Source organism: Melospiza georgiana, chromosome Z (assembly GCF_028018845.1).
Source record: "Melospiza georgiana isolate bMelGeo1 chromosome Z, bMelGeo1.pri, whole genome shotgun sequence".
NCBI lineage: Eukaryota > Metazoa > Chordata > Aves > Passeriformes > Passerellidae > Melospiza > Melospiza georgiana.
This window is the reverse complement of record NC_080465.1, coordinates 11,220,408-11,240,053: the sequence shown is the minus strand read 5'-3', so window position 1 is coordinate 11,240,053 and position 19,646 is coordinate 11,220,408. Positions and strand designations below refer to the sequence as shown.

Here is a 19,646-nt window from a genome sequence, read left to right as displayed (position 1 = left end):
CCTCCATGTTCGAAACTGTTCAATTTACCTCAGCAAATTTAGATTGTAATATCCAGCTGTGATTTTAGTCCATGCAGGGAGGTTTATCAATCAAATTGTCATAATTTATGTATACTTACTACCTACCTAATTTCTGGGAGCTCTAAAGAACTTTATCTTCAGTCCCTCTTGTTCATAGAAAGAGGGCATTAATGTGGAAAACAAACTCCTAGCAGGGATCCTCAGGACAACCCCCTATGGCAGAATGTGGCCAGCATACATTCTCAGCTGATGAAACAAATGGATCTACCCCTCAAAAGTTAATTCAAATTGAAGTGGATACCCAAGTTCAGAACCTATGTCTTCACAAAAGCAAAAAAGGACTACTATTGAAGTCTCAAGATTTATACCTCTGAAGCAGTGAAGAACTCTTGCCATTTTGTTTAGGTGCACCACAACAAATTTGCTAGCCAATGCAAGAAAGGAACAATATAGAAAATTATAAATTAATGTGTGATGAATTTAAGACTCATTCAAGACCCATGCCCCAGCTGTCAGCAGGTCAAACCAAGTGTGGGTTTACATAGTCACCCACAGGCAACTGCCTCAAAAACCAGATAAATATTTGCAGCTATGCTGTCTCAAACTGAACCACAGAAAGGCAACTGGTCATGTATGGCTCTTCATGTCCAAGCAATGGACAGTCAATGCCAGCACTTCGTTCATTTGAAATATGGTATAATAGTACATTCCTAGCATTAATACAGAATTCTGTTGCAGAAGCCCTTCAGGATCATTGAACCCAACTACTCTCAGCACTGCCAAGCCCACCATTAAACCAGGTACCAAAGCACTACATTTACGTGTTTTAACTACCTCCAGGGATGGTGACCACCATTTCCCTGGGCAGCCTGTTCCAATGATTGAGAACCCATTTGAAGAAGCAATCTTTCCCCAGTATCCAATCTAAATCTCTCCTGGTACTGCATCAAGCCATTTCCTCTTGTACTGTCACTTGTTTCTTTGGAGAAGACATTGACTTCCCCCTGGCTACACCCTCAAAGTCCCCCCTAAGCCTTGTTTTCCAGGGTGAACACCCCCAGCTCCCTCAGCCACTCTGCACAAGACTTGTGCTCCAGACCCCTCCCCAGCTCTACTTCCCTCCTCTGACTGCCTCCAGCACTTCAATGTCTTTTCTGAACTTAGGCCCAGAAATGGACACAGGACCTGAGGTGTGGCCTCACCAGCACCCAGTATAGGGGCACCATCCTGCTGGGATTATCCCTGCTCCTACTGGCCCCACCATTCTTGATAGATGCCAAGATGCCTTCTTCAGGGTACAGCTGGCTTCTGTTCAGCTGCTGTTGACCAGCTCCCTCAGGTCCTTTGCTGCTGAGCACCTTTCCAGCCATTCTTTCCACAGCATGTAGCTCTGCATGGGATTATTGTAATGGCAGGACTAAGCACCCATCCTTAAGGTTTTTGTTCAATTTCAGCCCACTGATCCAGCCTAAGTCTCTGCAGGACTTTCCTACCCTCCAGCAGATACACATTTCTGCCTAACGTAGTGTTGTTTGTAAACTTACTGTGGCTACACTCAATGCCCTGGTCCAGATCACAGGTAAGACCAGCTGTCAGCTGAATGTAACCCCATCCACCTCCACTCTCTCCTCACACAGTTTTTTTACCCAGTAAGGAGTGCACCATTCCAAGCCATAAGCAGCCAGTTTCTCCAGCAGAACACTGGGAGAAATCGTGTCAAAGGCTACACTAAAGCCCAGGCAGACAACATCTAGTCTTTCCCTCATCGACTAAGATCACCCTGTCAAAAAAGGAGACCATATGGGCTTAGCAGTACTTGTCTTTTGTAAACCTGTGTTGGCTGGGCCTAATCCCCTGCTCATCCTGTATGTGATTGCCATGTGATTGCAATCAAAACTACTTGCTCCATGACCTTCCCCAACACTGAGGTCAGGCTGGCAGGCCTGTTGGTTCCCTGGATCTTCCTTCCAGCCTTCTTGCAGATGACTATCATGCTTACTTGTATTAGGTCTGGCTGGGACGGGTTCTTTTCCCCACGACAGCCCTCACCTTGCTGTGCTGTTAGTGACTGGTGAGGTGCTGGTAACAGAGTGGTGCTTTGGCTACCTCTGAGCAGCCCTGGCCCAGCATCAGCACTGTCTCCCCAAGATTCTGCACCCCCACCACCAGCAGGCTGGGGCTGGGCAAACCCAGGAAGGGGACATGAAAAAGACAACTGACCCAAACTGACCAAAGGAATATTTCACATTATACAAAGTCTGCTCTGATATAAAGCTGAAAGGCCAGAGTCTATCTCCCAGAAATTCAAGATGGCAGTTCTGCTGATCTGCCTCCTCACTTCTCCGAGAACCAAACACTATAATTTTGTGATCTCTGTGCGCAAGACAGCCTCCAACCACCACATCACTCAGCAGCCTTTCTTAGTACACAAGTCCACTGGGGACCCAAACACCCTTGAAAGCCAAAAAGCCTGGTCTTTCCTGATAGTAGCTCTGCTGGTTTTTTTTTTTTTTCATAGTGCTAAGTATCTTAAACTTAACATCTTCATAATCAGCTGCAACCAAGACAGCCACTAATCTTCACCCATCAGACTATCTTTAGTTGCAAACAACAGACCTAGGAATGGACCTTTATCAAAAGCAACCTTCTATGTACTTTAGGATCATGACAAGCTTTTGGAGTGCACACAAGCTTTTGGAGTGCAAACTTCCTGAAGGACAGCAAGGACAAGTTCAGCATCCTGCAATTGGCCCAGGGCAACCATCACTCTAAGTATAGACTAGTGGATGAAGGGTTTGGGACCAGAGAAGCACTTGGGGACACTGAAGAATGAAAAATTAGACATGACATAGCAATGTGCACTCAGCCAGAAAGCCAACTGTGTCCTGGGCTGCATCCAAAGCAGCGTTGGCAGCAGGGTGAGGGAGGGGATTCTGCGTCTCTGCTTTGCTCTGGCGAGATCCCACTGCAGTGCTATGTCAGCTCTGGGGTCCCCAGCAGGAGAAACACTTGCAAAAACAACAAACCTGTTGGAGAAGGTCCAGAGAAGGCAAGAAAAAATAACAGAGGATGAGAACAGCCCTCCTATAAGGAAAGGCTGAGTATTGGGTTATTTCAGCCTGGAGAAAAGACAACTGTGGGCTTTCAAAACTTGCAACATAAAACACGGAGACATTTACCAAGGCCTGTGACAGAACAAGAAATTACAGATTAAACTGAAAGAAGGTAGATTTAGACTGGATGTAAGAAAGACCTTTTTTTCCACGGAGGTGGTCAGACAAGCAACTGGAGTCAATTGCCTGAAAAAGTTGTGGATACTCAATCCTTAGGAACAATCAAAGTCAGACTGGATGGGGCTTTGAGCAACCTGATCCAGTGAAACATTTCCACACTTACACTGGAAGGGGTAGTAGAGTTTTATGTTTGGACTAGATGTTATTTAAGAGCCTCTTCTAACCCAAAACATGTCCTTTTCATGCATTTCCTAGACCTCTTCAGGTCTTTTTTAAGGTGGCACAGACAGCATAAACTTTAATCCATGAGCAGATTTCAAATGTGTGCATTAAGGTCTTCTCACTCCGTTGCTGTTATCAGGTCCATTAAAGCACATACCAGTAACATCTGTTAAGTAAGCAAACACAACTCTAAGTCAGGCATTATGAGAATCATGCTTTCAAATTCATTCGCATCAAAAGAGATTAGATTTGTTCAGCATATCCTAAAACATTAGTTCATCTAAGACTGTAGAAAAGGGGGAAAAAGGCAAATTTTAAAAAACTATCTTTATTTTTTCTTACATTTAAACAGGGATGTATTTCAGTTTTAGACATCCAGCCATTGTTTACTTCTTTACTGTAGACAGGAAGAAAAATTATATAAATGCAAATCATATTGGCATACCTACATTAGTGCCAACTGCTGTACCAGAAGAAAAGCTTCTTCCGCATTAAAATCAAGCACTTCAATTGCTGAAAAGCTAGTATCTTGCTAATCATTTCAGCAAATAAACAGCTTTCATATATTCAACCATTGTAAGTCCATAATATTCACACTTTCTTTTGATGGAGTTCAGATCATACAAACACTGTAGAGATGAAAAACTCCAAGAATAAAACTCACCAGGTGTGTGAGAAATACACATACCACATGTACAAGCAACAGATTTGGTCAAGTACTACAAAGAAGGATGTGTTTTCATAAGAGAATGATCAAGTGATGCACTTCTCAGCTCAAACAAAAACAAAGAAAAAACTTTATGAGTCTGAAATAATCAGTAACACACCCTGGTGGAGTGGAAACTTATGACCTGTTACACAGTGTGCATTTGTAGGCCAAGTTCAGATTTTCTAAAACAAAACTTAAGTGCATGAACAGTAATAATGACAAAGATTGAAGCATACATATGAGCACATAATCCAAACAATAAAATACAATTTTGGCTCTTAATGAAAAATAAATTACAAAATAAAATTAAAATCCTTGTAAATGCAATGATTAATTCAAAGGTGTACCTTTGCTTTTATATACATTTTAAATGCTACCACAAAAACAGAAGAAAAATAAATAAGTATGCCAAAAGATAATTGTGGACAAATGAAAAAAGAAAAAAAGACGGTACTTAGCTCTAGAAGAATTCTAAAGAAACAGAGATAATCTGTGTTTGGTCAATAAATCTATCTAGTCACTTCCATCTTCCACAGTCCTTCTTTAAAACTGGCAGTTAAACATGACAAAAAACAGAACTCTGTCACTATGACTTTAAAAGAAGCATGTATTTTCTGAAGAAGAAAATACAGAATGGGCTGTCTTGCCTACAGAACTGTTGGTTTGTTCATACTGCAAGCACTTCATCCAACTGTAGAGAAGCATCAGACACATCCTTACCATCCTATGATACTAGTGAGCTTACACTGCAAGACAAGAAAATTCCAGGAAAAAAAGCAGGAAATTTGGGATGCTCTGGGAGGGTATGCAGTGAAGGCAGAAGTCTAACTCACTTCTATTGCATTTATTTTCTAAAGAACACACAGTACACCTCTAACTTTACATGGCACGTCCATATTTTCAAGTTAAAGATGCTGTCAATCATCAACTACCTTAGTGAACATACAGGCTTTCATACTTATTCTGCTTTAACCAGATTCAGTATTTGCTCTGTAGTGCTCTTCTGAAGGTAATTTGATCTTGTTAACATTACCAGATGTACAACTTAAATTATACAAACATTTGTATTCTTGCACAAATACTCTTATAACTTCTACTGTACTGCAGTATTCATTGTAGGCAAAAGAAAAGCAGGTTTTCAAACCAAAAGGGTATTGGAAATACTTTCTGTTAGTAGCACCAGCATTTTGACAACTGTCAACAGTTAAACCAGCATCCCCAGTATCTAGACAGTGGCAATTTGACTGGAATAACAATTTGACTAACCAGTAATACTGAGGCAAAAGAAGAAAAACAATGCAAATGTCATAAAATAAATCTTAAGATTTTATTATTTTGCATTATTGTTGTGTATCTGTATTTTTCTTCTTAATTTTTGAAGAAAACTGCTTTAGATACACTGCTACCAACTCAAATAAGTGATTTATGACATCCGTCTTCATCTAAGACACTGCTGCTACTTCCTAGGAAAGAAGAAATACTTCTCAAGTTCAGTTTTGCTCAAGATACTGTTCATTTTCTATCATTTCATTGGTCCGTATGTTGATGGTCAAAGAAGCACTCCTATTTGACAATATCTTAAAGCTTTCAGAAGAGATGAATTAAAGAAACAGAAGATGGATGCAGAAGAACCAAATCAAAGCACAGAGGCATGATATTGTTTCTCAGAGAGTGCTCGGAAAATGTGTTTATTATGGAGGTTTTTGCTTTGGGTTTTGTTGTTGTTTTTTTAAGATCACAAGACAACAGTTGAACAAATAAGCATTTCTCCGTGTTCTGTTTGGTTCTAGTCATTTGTTGCGCTGGATGGTTTTCCTTTTCCTCCGCTTGAATAAGCAGCAGCACCTGCAAGTGTGACACGAATTACATTTGATATAAAAGAAACCACAAAACTAAACTATTTACTCTATGTCTCATTTGAAGTACATAGCTCAGGTACAGCCAGCACCACAAGGAAATCATTAAGCTCTATTGCAGGAAATTGATTTATTAGAAAAAGAAACTGAAGTAGAGATATTTTTGACACGTTTCACCTTTTTTGGTAAAAAGTATCAAACTAAAGCTAAAATGCAAGTAGCTATTAAGCCCTTAAGTATTGATGAGAGTATCAAAAGCACAGGTATTATAGGGTGACTTAAAAAGGTATTTGTAATAAAGAATATTCCAATACCCGAGTACTCTTTCATATTAACTGGCAACATGCCAAATGGAAGCTTGTGCTTATGACTGTGTCACCTAAACTGTGCACTTAAAACACTATTGTTGCTAAAACAAGAAAACAATTTGAGCTTCCTTTGTCAACCAGAACTTAGAAGAACTTTGTCCAAGGCTATTCCACAAGACATTTTAGAAGAAAATTCTAATGAACAACATAATTAATGCTCTGAGTCAGTGCTGTGAAAATAAATATTACAGTGAAAAATTACAGCTTAAATATAAAGAACACTGATAATCCCTCTTCTGCTTTATTGAATACTACATGAATGAAAGAAACTGACAAACACTGTGAATTTCACTTAGCAAACTGAGACAATCTGAAAAGCACCTGAAAGAACCCTACAAAATGAAAAAGAGTTGGAGGGAGTTACATATAGATAATATACAGAAGGACTGCAGAAGTCCAGAAAGTACTTTTGAAAATAAAGAGGAAAACAACAGATTACACACGCACACACAAAAAATTCCTTTAAATTGTACTGCTAGGCTTATTTTAAGCAACTCTCAGGTCCTGAACACCACCTTTAAAAATAAAGCTTCACACTGAACTGTTCACAATGTGTGTGGCCAAAACTGAGCATGCAAGTTGTGTACTCTAATAGAGCATGTCCCATGGAGTTCTGTGGTTTGGTTACTGAATTCTCACTTGCAGCACTATACACTGATGAGTCTTAAACCATGAAGTACAGCGGTAGTGAAAATATAAATGTACTGCATGAATAGCCTTGATCGGTAAATCCTTAAGTTCACCAAGAATTTATGTCACAAAAATTCAAAAGGAATCCAGATGATTTAGTTTGGAATATGGGAAATGGGGAAAGCATTTAAAAATCAGGGAGACTAAGGGTCTAAAAATAAGGTTCTACAGGGGGTGAGAACAACATCCAAAGTTAGGGGAGACAGAAGTTACCTTCTCAAAATATCCAAGGCACCCTGTTGCTCAGTCACTGAAAAAGTAGCAGTGGGCAGAGGCAGACCAGAACTGCTCTGAGAGTTACATAACTTTCAGTAGAAAAAAACATTCGTTATTGATGAAAAGGAAGCCCAAAATTAAAATTCAGTAGGGGAAACTACACAGATAAGTATTTTTACAGCTAGCAGAAGTATCATACTGTATTTACTAAATTTGAAGTACTTCTTAAAGAAGAAATATAATTGGTTTTGAAGGGTACAAGCCACTGACTGTAACTGAAATTCCCCCATAACTACTAACCCTTTTTTTAGCATCTGCCTATAACCACTAACATTCATTATCACTTAAGCTTTGAATCCACTTGTAGATCTATGAATCCCAATTTAGTTTAATTTCTTTTTCACCCCAAGTATTTTATATATGCCATGTATCAAAGCAAAGCAGTTCTCCTCCTTTCAATATGAATTATCTTATGATCTTGTACATGAGGAAACCCTACCCTCATCTGTGATGGTAAATCACTTTCATACTTGCTCAAGATTAGCATGCCTTAGTAAAGCCCAAAGAAAAATTCTGTTTTGATTTATAACAGTAGAATATACAGGTTACATAAGTAACTGTGTAGGAAGATAGAAGTCCAGCAGACAATTTATATTCTAGAACAGCTATCTAGAATTTTAACTCTTCACTCTATTTTTAAATGAACTTTATTTATATGGATCACAACCGAAGTAGATCATACTTCTTAAACATTTAGGACTACTTGGATCCTCTCTGCAATTCAAGGACACTTTAAGTCTTCTTGCTTTTCCTATTAGAAAATTTTAACTCATCTTTGCTGCAAATCTCATACGGTTTTTTATTCCTTCTCCTACTTCTCTGTCAACCAGAGAAAAAGGCCATCATGCAATGGTAAAATCAAAAGTTCTATTTTTAAGCAACATAAAGCACAGCTTTTTTAGTCCTCTGGTCTTCTGGAGTTTGCATAATACTGCTATAATGAGTGTAACTTCTATTAACAGTTCTTTTGCTTGGTTTTGTTAAACTATAGAAACTATTCAACTAAATTTCAATTCAAGGAGAAATCATTAAATGCTGAAAACTTTTATTTGGTGTGGAAAAATAAATAAATTAATAAAATATAACACATCTAAAATGGATTAAAGGAATGCAAATTCCATGATGAATTGTAAACCATAGGACTGTTTTGGAAATAGAAACTGAAGTACACTTAAACATTGTGATTTTTAAATCTAGAAGTGCTAGACTTCAAATTGGCTTCCAAGGCCAAATAAATGCAATTTTAAAGTATATGCACCTTTAAATGGGATTATGGTAGAACAGACTCTATTGCCTGACAATAAAATTTCTGAAAGAAACATAACCCTGAGTCAGACATTCACAGTGCATAATCTCTCCACGAGTATAATTCCTAACAGAAATGCAGGCTTGTTCTTCAGCTTACTGTCACTAGAGGGGGTTATTGTCACTTTTACATAATACAGATATTATATTGCTCAGAGCTATATTTAAAGCTATAGATAGGTGCTTTATTAAGGACTATTAAACCACAAATACTATTCAATATGCATGCAAAATACGGAAGAGGTAATTTTTAAAAATTTCTACTTCTAGAAAAGGATTTTTTAAAAATAAAGTATTTAATGACTGCTAACCTTCATCTGGAGTTTATTTAACATTTCTAGAATCAGCAGTATAACAACAATTTATGAAGTGCAAAGAATACTGCACTTTTCCTGTACAATCTAAAGTGTTTTTGAGGTATTATCTGAGGTAGCAATCTCAGCATTATAGTTTTGAACAGTTTCAAAACTAGTCCTTCCTAGGTCATTATCATATCTTTTTCCTGTTAAATACCCTTCCAGTTGAACAGTACCTTAGGCCAAAATTCTAAAGCAACTTAATTTGTCATTTGTGTTTAGACAGCTATGTTTTTTTATTTGCCATCAAGCACGTGGCAGGCACTTTACTGTAGGATTAGAAACAAGTGTTAAAAGTGGCAAAAAAGATGCAAGACGCAAAAAGGACAGATCATATAATCACTTCCTTTTTGCCCTTCTCTGCCTTCCCACAGAAGACCCTTTTGGTTATCCAAATCACACATGTTTCACAGAAGCAACTGTTCTGTGGCTAGCAAAGAGGAAAGACAGGGTAATTAGTGATAAATGAAAGAGCATCTGTAGAAGACTATAGATAGATCTGCAGATCCCCAAGTGTCAGGGCAGCACAGTGATCAGGTTAGTTTTCTCCTTGCTTTACAACTTCTTTAAGTAACAACTGAAAGTGGGCAGAAAGCAACTTTTCTAAAAACCCAAACCCACAAAAAGAACCAACAACCCCCTCCACCCCCAACACTCACAAACAAAAAAACCAAACCCACCAGAATTCCCAAAACACAGCACGCACTGCTAAGTCATGCTAGCTGCACACCCACCATGAAAATGACACGGCATAAGATTTAGAATATATACTGCATGTGAGTGGATAAATAATTACTGAACAATGAAATGTTTGGTTAAACGTTGGTTAAATGTCCCAAAACAATAAAATCCTTACAGAATTAAAAAACCCCAAACTTATCCTTTCTGATTTACAGGATGTCACCTGAAATGGTAGCAGAAGCTCAAATATTCACCTAAATTACACTTATGTTCACAGTTAAAATCCTACATAATGGGGACAATCCCTCATGAGGGGCACTCCTTTTAAAAGAAGATATAGTCATGCTAAGTTTCTAAAACTAAGGAAACATCTAAAAACAAAGAATGAAGCATTTCTAAATAAGATTCAAGTTTGTCTTTTCAGAGTATAAGGAAACATTACAAACAGAAGATATGAGCAAGAGAGGTTAGCTTTGTTCATACTTTCAGGCGGAAAAAAGATTATGAAAGAGGCACAAAGTTAGACACATCCTTGCCATCCAATGTCTCCTTAGAAGAAAAAATATCCATGTCACAGACATGAAGGATACTAGTAATCCCATTCTCTTAACTTGTTCCACAGTGTAGAATCTATAAACAAATGTTTGAATGTGTCACAACCCTTTTTGATATTAGGCTTGCAATTACAATGTTAAAATGTAAAATTAAAATCTTCTAAGTGCTATTTCTGAAAAAATATGTTTACCTATGCATTGATGTTTGATACTAAAGCTGAAGAGGGGGTGAGGGTGAGAGGGCATGCATGTGTGTTAATTAACTGTTAAAATATAAAAGAATTTCAAAATATAGAATACTACCCCCAGAAAAACCTCTAGTCACTCAGGAAACTTGAGTTTAAACAGACAGTGCTGAAACACTAATTTGAGTGTTACATACTCAAAAACAAGAAAATCAATCTAAAGAGCAGGACACTGAGACTAGTGGTTTTGTCTGTAACCAAGCTAATTAAGAGTAGGGCAAAAAGGTCACGGATAGAGTATTTGTCCATTATATATTCATATCAGAAAAAGTGAACTCCTATACTTCTCAAGCAGCTGAGCATCTTGGCTCCTGAGAATTCTCTTAACTTTCTGCAAATAACCAATTAAAATAGGGAACTAAAAATGGTAAAAATGGGTTTAATTGTGCTAATCACTACTCAAAGTACAAGAAATTTAATCTTTTTCTGTGTGCACATGAGCTGAGCATAAGGAAGATTATCACTGTGCTTATTTGAAGAGAGGGGATAGGGAATTTAGCTATGGGCAGCCTATCAATATCCTTGCCCCTTTGGATTTTTTCTGTTTTATATATATATATATATATATAAACAGATACATTTTTGACAGTAAAATAATACCATACTCCATACAGATGGCAGCAAAGAATGTAGTTCTCCTCAGTGGTTCCCTGAGAAAGCCAGTGCAAAAATGTGGCCCTACAGACACTGCCATTCAAAATTATTAATTACATTTGCAAATAAATCTTACCTACCAGAATTTGTGGAACAATTGCTTCAAAAAAATTTCACTTTGAGAAATTTCCCTTTTATCTAAAGTCAGGAAAATGGGTCCTAGAAAAACTGCTGCTAGTGAATTGCTCTGCTACTAATGTAGCTGAGCAATAATGCAGATAGTAATGTATCCTTCATACCTGTGTGCCTTTATTTTATGATAAACTAAATCCATACCCTTGTAAAATCCTATTTCAAGCACAATTATCAAATGAAACATGTTGGAATTCATATCACCTTTAGCTACCAAGAATATTGTTCTGTACTATTTTTCAAGTCTAAGTTTACTACTCAAATACATAAATATTAGTTGTCCATCCCATGGTAACAGATCTTAATATTTTTCCCCTCCATTGCACTGGATATAATTAAGAATTAAGGAACTCTGAAGTTATGTTTTAGTGATTAGTTAGAAAGTTGTCACAGACTAATACTTTGGTAAATAGTTTGTTTACAGAGATAATTGGAAAAGGTCAAACATCTGCTAGCAATTATTACTTATTCATGTGAATTATTTTCCAGATGTTAATACACTAGCTGAATGCTACAATATTTGAAAAGAATGCTTTCCCCTTTCAAACAGAATAGAAAATAAGAAAAAAAATATTCTAGTAGCCATTAAAAAGGTTGATGTAAAGTACATCACAAACTAAACAACTTAAAAGCAAGCAGGCTTTGAAGCAGGCAGAACAGCTCCTGAAGGTGGCGTTTTGTAAAAACAGTTAATTGTTTCACAGAATTAAAATGTATTTTGTCATTTCTAAATAGATATTTTAAAGTTTTCTGAAGTTAGTTTTAAACAAAATAAAAAGAACAAAGCTCCTGGGGCTATTTCTGCCTGCCTGTGCTGTATAACTCACCACATGTTCAACACTTTCTGGCAGCTATACAGAAAGAGAGCAAAGGAAAAAAGAGAGTCAGAATACAATATAGAGGAAGACTTTTACATGTTCTACACATGGCTTTTGGTAGTCACAACACTATCTTAAAATAAATATTTCAAAATGAGTTGAAACATCAAAAATGCATGCACTTCTCTAGCCAGCATAGCAAGACATGTCATTCAAGGCTTAGGCTTAAAAAGCACAAGCTATAGGAACTCTACTAATTAGAAACTTAAAGACAAAATTAAGTATAGCACTGTAGTTTTGCTCCTCACCAACAGCTATTCAGTTCAGACAATATTTTCTGAAAAACTATATAAAAAATATTGAAGCAGCTGAGCACAAAAGATACAAAGAGGATAAAAAGAAGGACATACTTTGTTTCATCCATTACTTCTACTTCTGCAGGAGCTGTGATGGGTGCATTTGAACGGCCTGCAGTTGGGTCATCCGTGTTCAGCTCTCCATTTGTTGAGCTTACTACCTGAAATCAGAAGAAAGACCTGAAAATATACTAGTGCCAGACATACATTTGTTAATTCCTAAGGTTCCAATACATCTTAAAAAAAACAGTATTTTTTGTTATTTCTATAGTTATTTTTATTCCAGTAACATTATTTTCTCCAGGTTTAATTCTGGCAACCCTGTGCTCTTGTAATTCTCCTTTCATATCTATTAATGGAACTAACCTCTACAATGAACTCACAGTGAGTGGATGAAGCAAAGCAACTCTGTGGATGTCATTTACTAATTTCCCCCACATCTCTTCAGAGCCCTAAGGGAAGGCACTAAGCACTTTTCCAATACCAATTCAGTCGGTCTAACCCTATCTCTGCTCCTTTGGTGTATTTATGTTACTTGGTTTAGCTCTTTTATATTCACATTGAATATGAAGGTCTGCTTCAGTTGTATCTCAAAGGACACTCACCTGAAGAGGGAAAAACTAAGGCTGTCTTCTAGACATAAGAGTATATGATGTCTGATTTTTATGACATGAAAACATCTACTGCCAAAAAAATTATAAAAATTAGATTAATCTTCATTCCTATTAGTTTACCATGAAATTTCTATGTAAATTGTTCAAGTCACCGTGAAAGCTGTGGTTCTCTAGGAATATTTGTTGAGACTTTAAGTGGAACCCAATATTCCCTCTCACAGTTCCTGTCAGCTTTCCTGCGTCACAAATGGAGACATTCCAGAGGCCTCTCCATTATCAACCCCACAGAATACAAAAAGGAAGATGGTTAACTGGCGTAGACAAGTGCCTACCTGATCAGAGCTGCTGACAGTGCTAATTGACCCACTAAAGTGTTGACTTGACTCCATGGAAATGTCTATCAGCTATTAAATAGCAGCAACTGCTCGGCAAGCCAGCAAGCACAAAAATGTAATTCTGGACAAATAATATAAAAGTTTCCAGAAAACATCTGTAAACAATTAATCAGCTCTAGAGCCACTAAGAGCAGTCTGTAATTCAAGATTATAACCAGCTGTTGGCTGATAGTCAGAGATTAAGGTAGATGAGAGAGAAAGAAAATCACTACCATAATATTATTTCCCTCACTCTTCCAAGCTCTCCTCTTGTTACAGCAGTTATGTCTCATCTATTTATAACCAGAGCTAAGAGCCTAGCCTATTGAGGTTTGTTTTGTGGTTCCTATTGTAACTAAGCACTGCATCTCAGAAGTTTGCTGCACTCAAGGCATTTTCCGTGCCCTTTGCCAACATCAGGCCAAGTTTTCTTCTTTTTCAAATTTCACTAAAATAGGAACCACTGCTAAAGAAACATCTTGCAGGCTCGTAACAAAATTAATGATATGCGATATTGCAGGAATCTAACTACCTAAATTTTAGTCAATATAACTGAAGGAATCATAGGAGACTGGACTTTATTCCTGCAATGATAAGTAAGTCACTGGAGTTTCAACTAGGTGTCTTAAGCTTAGTTTTGTATCACTGGGCATGACAGAAGCACTTCACATTCAGTGGCAGAAATAAGTAGGAATTGTACTTTAACAAACCTTAAGATGGTGAGGCAGGCATCCTGACCAAATATCCTGGGTTACTAGTTATTGGGTTTTACAGAGTCACAGACTATTCTGAGTTGTCATCATTACATATTTACTAAGAACAGGGATACAGTATTATCCCAACAACCTCGCTAGGTATCTTACTGTGAAGGTAATTCCATTGTTTCTTGTAAAATACCCAGAGTGGAAAAGTGCATCACAAGTATTTGCTAATTAAGATAGGTGCAGTCATAAAAATGTAAGGGTAAAAAAAACTTTACTCAACTTGACCATCAAATGAGTTTGGTTCCAAAGGAAGCACAGAATGGTTATGGCTGGAAGGGATCACTGGTGGGGTCATGCTCACATGGAGCTCCCTGCGCCTAACTACATAACTAACCACAACTATAGCCTGCACTAATCCATATAAAGCAATGTCACCCAATTAATATTGTAGTCAGCCTTGCCTGCAGCCCTTATAGTGCAGGATTTCTGCTCTATAATCTAAGCTTAAAAAGAACCTCAGATCCATGCTCAAGACTGAGTAAAAGTGTAAAAGTTGTTGATGAGAAACAGAAACCCTCAGTTTACCCAAACAGAAGTAGGGCACATCAAGAAATAGCAAGACAGGTATATGGCCCTTTCTGGACGGGAAGCAAACACAGTACAACTTAGCATTCCTGACTATTGTAAATAACAGGTCATAGCCTGCAAAGGCATTTGCAAGAACTCCTGTTCTCTTTTCCTAAAAAACAAATGAAAAAATGTAGGACTTTTACACAGATATCATACAGGCAAACTGTAGCATCTGTGGGGCATTCATATGACACTTTCCTTCACACTTCTTTGCCAGGAGCACCTGTTCAATGATATCTATCTTCTTGGACAACACATTTAAAAAAAGAGATCAAACTTAACTATGTACACACCTTCATTTGAATTGGAAAACTTGACAGTACGTGTATAAAAGTCCTTCCTGCATGAGTAATATTATAAGTAGTATGCATGTGGTATACTAATCTAAGCTGACTTCCTCTTTATAGGAGCCAAAATCACCCTCTGCTGGGGTCAATGCACTACTATGTGGTAAGAAAGAACAAAGCTTACTGCAGCTTATTTTTCAAACTGACTTCAAACTCATCCATACACATTCACCAAATACATAAACAAATTCTATGAAGTGTCTGTTACATGACACAGTTTAGATGGGAGGAACATGATGTTCTTCTTTCTGGAAAGAGTTACACCCATTGAAAGCGTAAGCGAACCAAAGAATATACAGCATAAATCCAAAAATCAGGATCATTCATGCTTCTCCAGAACCACAAATGACCTGACTTTCACTCAAATCTACTACTGCTGAAAGCAGCTCTAGGAGCTCCTCACTAATAAAAGAGAATGAAATTAACAAAGACTCATACAAAGGAGTACAAGAGATAGGCAGGACTGCATCAATTCCACTGTCAGTAAGGCTATCAGGAGTATGAATTTAATTTCACATTACCTCAGAAAAGTACTTTGCAGACCTAAAAAAGCCTTTAGTAAGGCAAATTATTACATTTTTTTTTCCAACTATGAGCGAATCATCTCAAAAATCTGCACAACAGACACAGAAAGATATGGGAACATAACAGAATTGAGCAAGAATAAGTCACCCAGAGGACATCGTATGCACTGAAGGAGGGGTACACCAAATTCTGTAGCCAGAATGTACCACAAGTAAGGCACAATGAAAATTCATCACAGTAGATTCACATAAACAGCTATAACTTTAGGAGAGAGAAGCAACATCAAACTAAATTTGCTTTAATAGAAACTTTGAATTTTATTTCTCTACTTGTGACTCAAGTTGGAATGGATTTTGATGAAATCAATAGCCTGATGAAAAAATGAGAGGCACTATTAATCTCTTAGGAGGCCTGAATACAACTACAGTGAAAAAATTAGGATATTTAAGTCATGGTTTGCATCTAAAAATTCTGTTACAAAATGTACATGAACATTTTTCCCTGAATAGTAACATAATTACATTTCAAAAACCAAGTATTTTAAAAGCTTCAAATTAGAAGTGTTGCAATATTCAAGATTAACTTAAGCTATTCACCTATTTTCAAGTGAGAGAATAACCACTAAACTGAAAACCTAAAACTACTTTACGCATTTTTATAACTTCATCCTGGTTTAAATTTAGTTCCTTCAAATTTAATCAGTTCTTTAAAAGTTTTAAGATCACCTATATAAAGAAGCATATGCATCACTGGTTATTTCTTGACAGTCTCTATGCCATGAGGTAGAGAAACAAAAATTCCACCTACTACCTATTAATGACACATTCACTGTGAAATAGACTGATTTCTTAGATACATGGTCCTCTGGAAGCTTGACAAAGGCCAAGACACAGTTAAACCAAAATACCAAATCCCTAAATGGTGACATTAAATCTTCAGTCTCTATACTTTGTTCTGGATTAGTACACTAACTGATTTTTTACTTGCTATGTTCAAAAATCAGTTAGAAAGTCTGCCATAAAAAACAAATTTTGCTGAATTTCATTACTGTAGTCACACCAAAGAATTGCAAAAATTTGAAATAGAAATAGAAAAAAAACCCTTAATCCCATTAAGAATCTCAGTAAATGAATTCTTCACTCAAAAAATAAAGCCAGTCTACATCTCTAAGGATTTCATTAGTGATACTACACAATTCTTTGTTTTACCTTCAAAAAGTTTTCAGGAATACAAAAGAATAAAATTACCACAATACCTTTTTAGCTCATAAAAGCTCAGCTAGATTGATTTGTTTCATCTAACACTTTACTATCTTGACTTCTTGAAGGAGAGGAATTGGGCAACTGAAAACTACTTAAATCAAATACAAAAGTCTTTCAAGCAGTTCTTAAGTACTTTACTGAGAACTCTTTAACCCAATCTTTCCATCTAACCTCCTTTTAAAGAATTTCCCAATGGGAAAAAAGAAAGAGAAAAGAGAAAGAAGACCAGTTAGTAAGTAATGGAAAAAATTGCAATGGATTAATAAAGTCTTTATGACAGCGCAAGCAGATTGCAGCTCATGCAGAGAAAAAAATAATTCACTGTTATACAACTGACATTTTGAGAAGTGAGACAAACTTACGAGAACAAAGGCACAAAAGTTGTTGAACAAATTGCTGGGAGGGATGAGTTGATCATTAATAAGTCTGCATGAACTAGAAAAATTGACTGAGCTAAGTGGAAGAAGGGATGTCTTCCCTTTACAACTCAGTTTCCTAGTACTATTTGAACTTTAATTGTATCTACAAAGTAGAATTAGACATGTCTAAGCACATTAGGATGTTTTGACCACAAGCCTAGGGTCTGGGAAAAATTAAATTAGTACAAAAAGTAGAACAATATCTGTTAATGAAATACCAGTTTGAACCTCAATGGTTCCCGCTTCAACTTATCACTAATAGCATACAAATGTATGCTAACAAACATACATCACCAACACTCAGTTCCTTCAATGTTAATATGTCACAGAAAAGAATCACTAGCACATTTGAATAATCATCTAAAAAAGAACCTAAGAGGTGACATCAGCAGTAGTATTACAGATGACTAACAGCACTGACCTAAAAACATTCCACTGTCACTTTGAAATAACCTGACGGATCTTCATATCTCACAGAAAAATTAATAAAACTGATCTCAAAGATGAGCAATGGCTCACTAAAATCACAGAAAAAAATGCACTTTAATTTCACACCTCAGACTCAACTTTACCTTTGAACAATTTTCTGTATGACTTTTAGTATTTGTCTCCTTGGAAGCAACTAAGAATCCTACTAAAGTAGCTAGCTAATGAAACAACTTAACAAATAGCATGATTCAGTTAGTATCCCTGCAACAAAGATGTATTTGATAACAGCCAGGGGCTATGCCACAGCATAACTGGAGATACTATGTGATTTTATAAGTGCCCTTAATAAGGAAGCATGACCACTCCACAACAAAAAAGCAATCCAATCTGAAAACATCCTGCTGCACAACACTTGATCTTCAAAGACATACGGCTGCAGTTTTGCACAGTGCTCTCATTCACGTGGCAATTGCTTAGCCTCAACAGATCTAAATGATCTGAACTCATTCAGACTGCCTGTATCCTGTGAGGAGAAAGAACTGAAACAACACTATATTAACAGTAAGGAATACTAGTGTTATTTGGGTTATTTCCTAGAAAATGTTCTCCCCATCCCTGAAGGGTGTTTAGCCTATTTTACAATGGAGGAAAATTTCTTGTGATCATTACATTTTACCTGACAAAGAATAAAACACTTCTGAAGCGCCACAATTGCCAACAGAATCATATGATGACACTTTGAAAGTTCTACTAACTGTAATCTAACTAATTCAATGTGTATTTTTTTAACCTAAAATATGGGAAAAGAAGGCTTTTTTAAACATTTGTTAATGGGAAGAACAACTTTTAAATTTTTATTTATACGCTGTAATAATTATCACCTATTAGATTTTGTTACACTACACATGACAGCTGTTTCTAAAGTAACAAAATTTAGAGAATGTTATTACACTGACAGAACTGCAGCCTTGTTTTCCGTATCCTGAACTTTTCATTCTTTCTTCAGGCCATGACAATCTTTTTTCCAAATCAAAAACTTCAGAAGAAACGAATGTAACTTAGATGGTCATAATAAAAAATGCAGCAACAATTTCCACACACAACCCCTGCCCAGATAAGACTTCACAAAGCTGAACCATTTTCATTTTGGCCTCAAAGCTCAAAATCTCATGTAGACTTCACAGTTGGCATTTTGAATCTCCTGGTATTAATTCCTCACACATTACTCCAACTATTTCACACCTATATATATTCAAAGAATAAGACATCAAAAATTTCAAAAATTAGTTTTAAAAATTGAAAACAAACCAGGAAAATAGCTCTTTGAAGATGAAATAAACTAATAATATAGGAAAAACTTTTGGTTTCTACAGATTTTTTCACTGAGATGTGTGAGGCGCTGCCCTGGGAACCTTTTTCTAGTAAATTACTATTCGAATAATGGAGTGAAGTTTAAGAAAACATCACTAAGTAACATTTTAATTTGATGTTTACTTAAGGAACAAAAACCACAGCTTGAACAACATAATTCAGTGAATATTGGGTTTCAGTTGCTAATACAATTAACACATTTAAAGTCTAAACTTCAGTTGTTTTCACTGAGCTAAGTATATATTCTGTAAAAAAGACAGCTCAACTGTTTTATTTTTGACTTTAACTAAGAAACATGCAAGAAATATTCCATCAACAAAAAGTTCCATTGTTTCAGCACCTGTTTTCAGTTTGGCAACTGAACTGTGAAACAATAAATAATAGCAGCATTCTGAACATCACTGATAAGCAATCTCAATATGAAAACATGAATCATCTGATACATTACAGGAAAGTAGTATTATGTAAGGCAAAACAACTGAATTAGGTCATGCA

The 19,646-nt window shown here is 36.5% G+C and overlaps 1 protein-coding gene across 2 annotated transcripts in view; it reads right to left on the bottom strand.

Annotated features, from left to right (window-relative positions):
- Positions 1-4,804: 4,804 nt before the first annotated feature.
- Positions 4,805-19,646, bottom strand: part of CSNK1G3 (casein kinase 1 gamma 3) — a 69,152-nt gene continuing 54,310 nt past the window's right edge. Inside the window, exons 13-15 of one of the 2 annotated variants that reach the window (XM_058043615.1) lie at positions 12,531-12,637; positions 12,130-12,153; positions 4,805-6,030 (exon numbers count right to left, since the gene is read on the bottom strand). In XM_058043615.1, the coding sequence (XP_057899598.1) occupies positions 5,976-6,030; positions 12,130-12,153; positions 12,531-12,637 (186 nt within the window). In that variant the 3' untranslated portion in view covers positions 4,805-5,975. The other variant, XM_058043614.1, reaches the window with a different exon arrangement.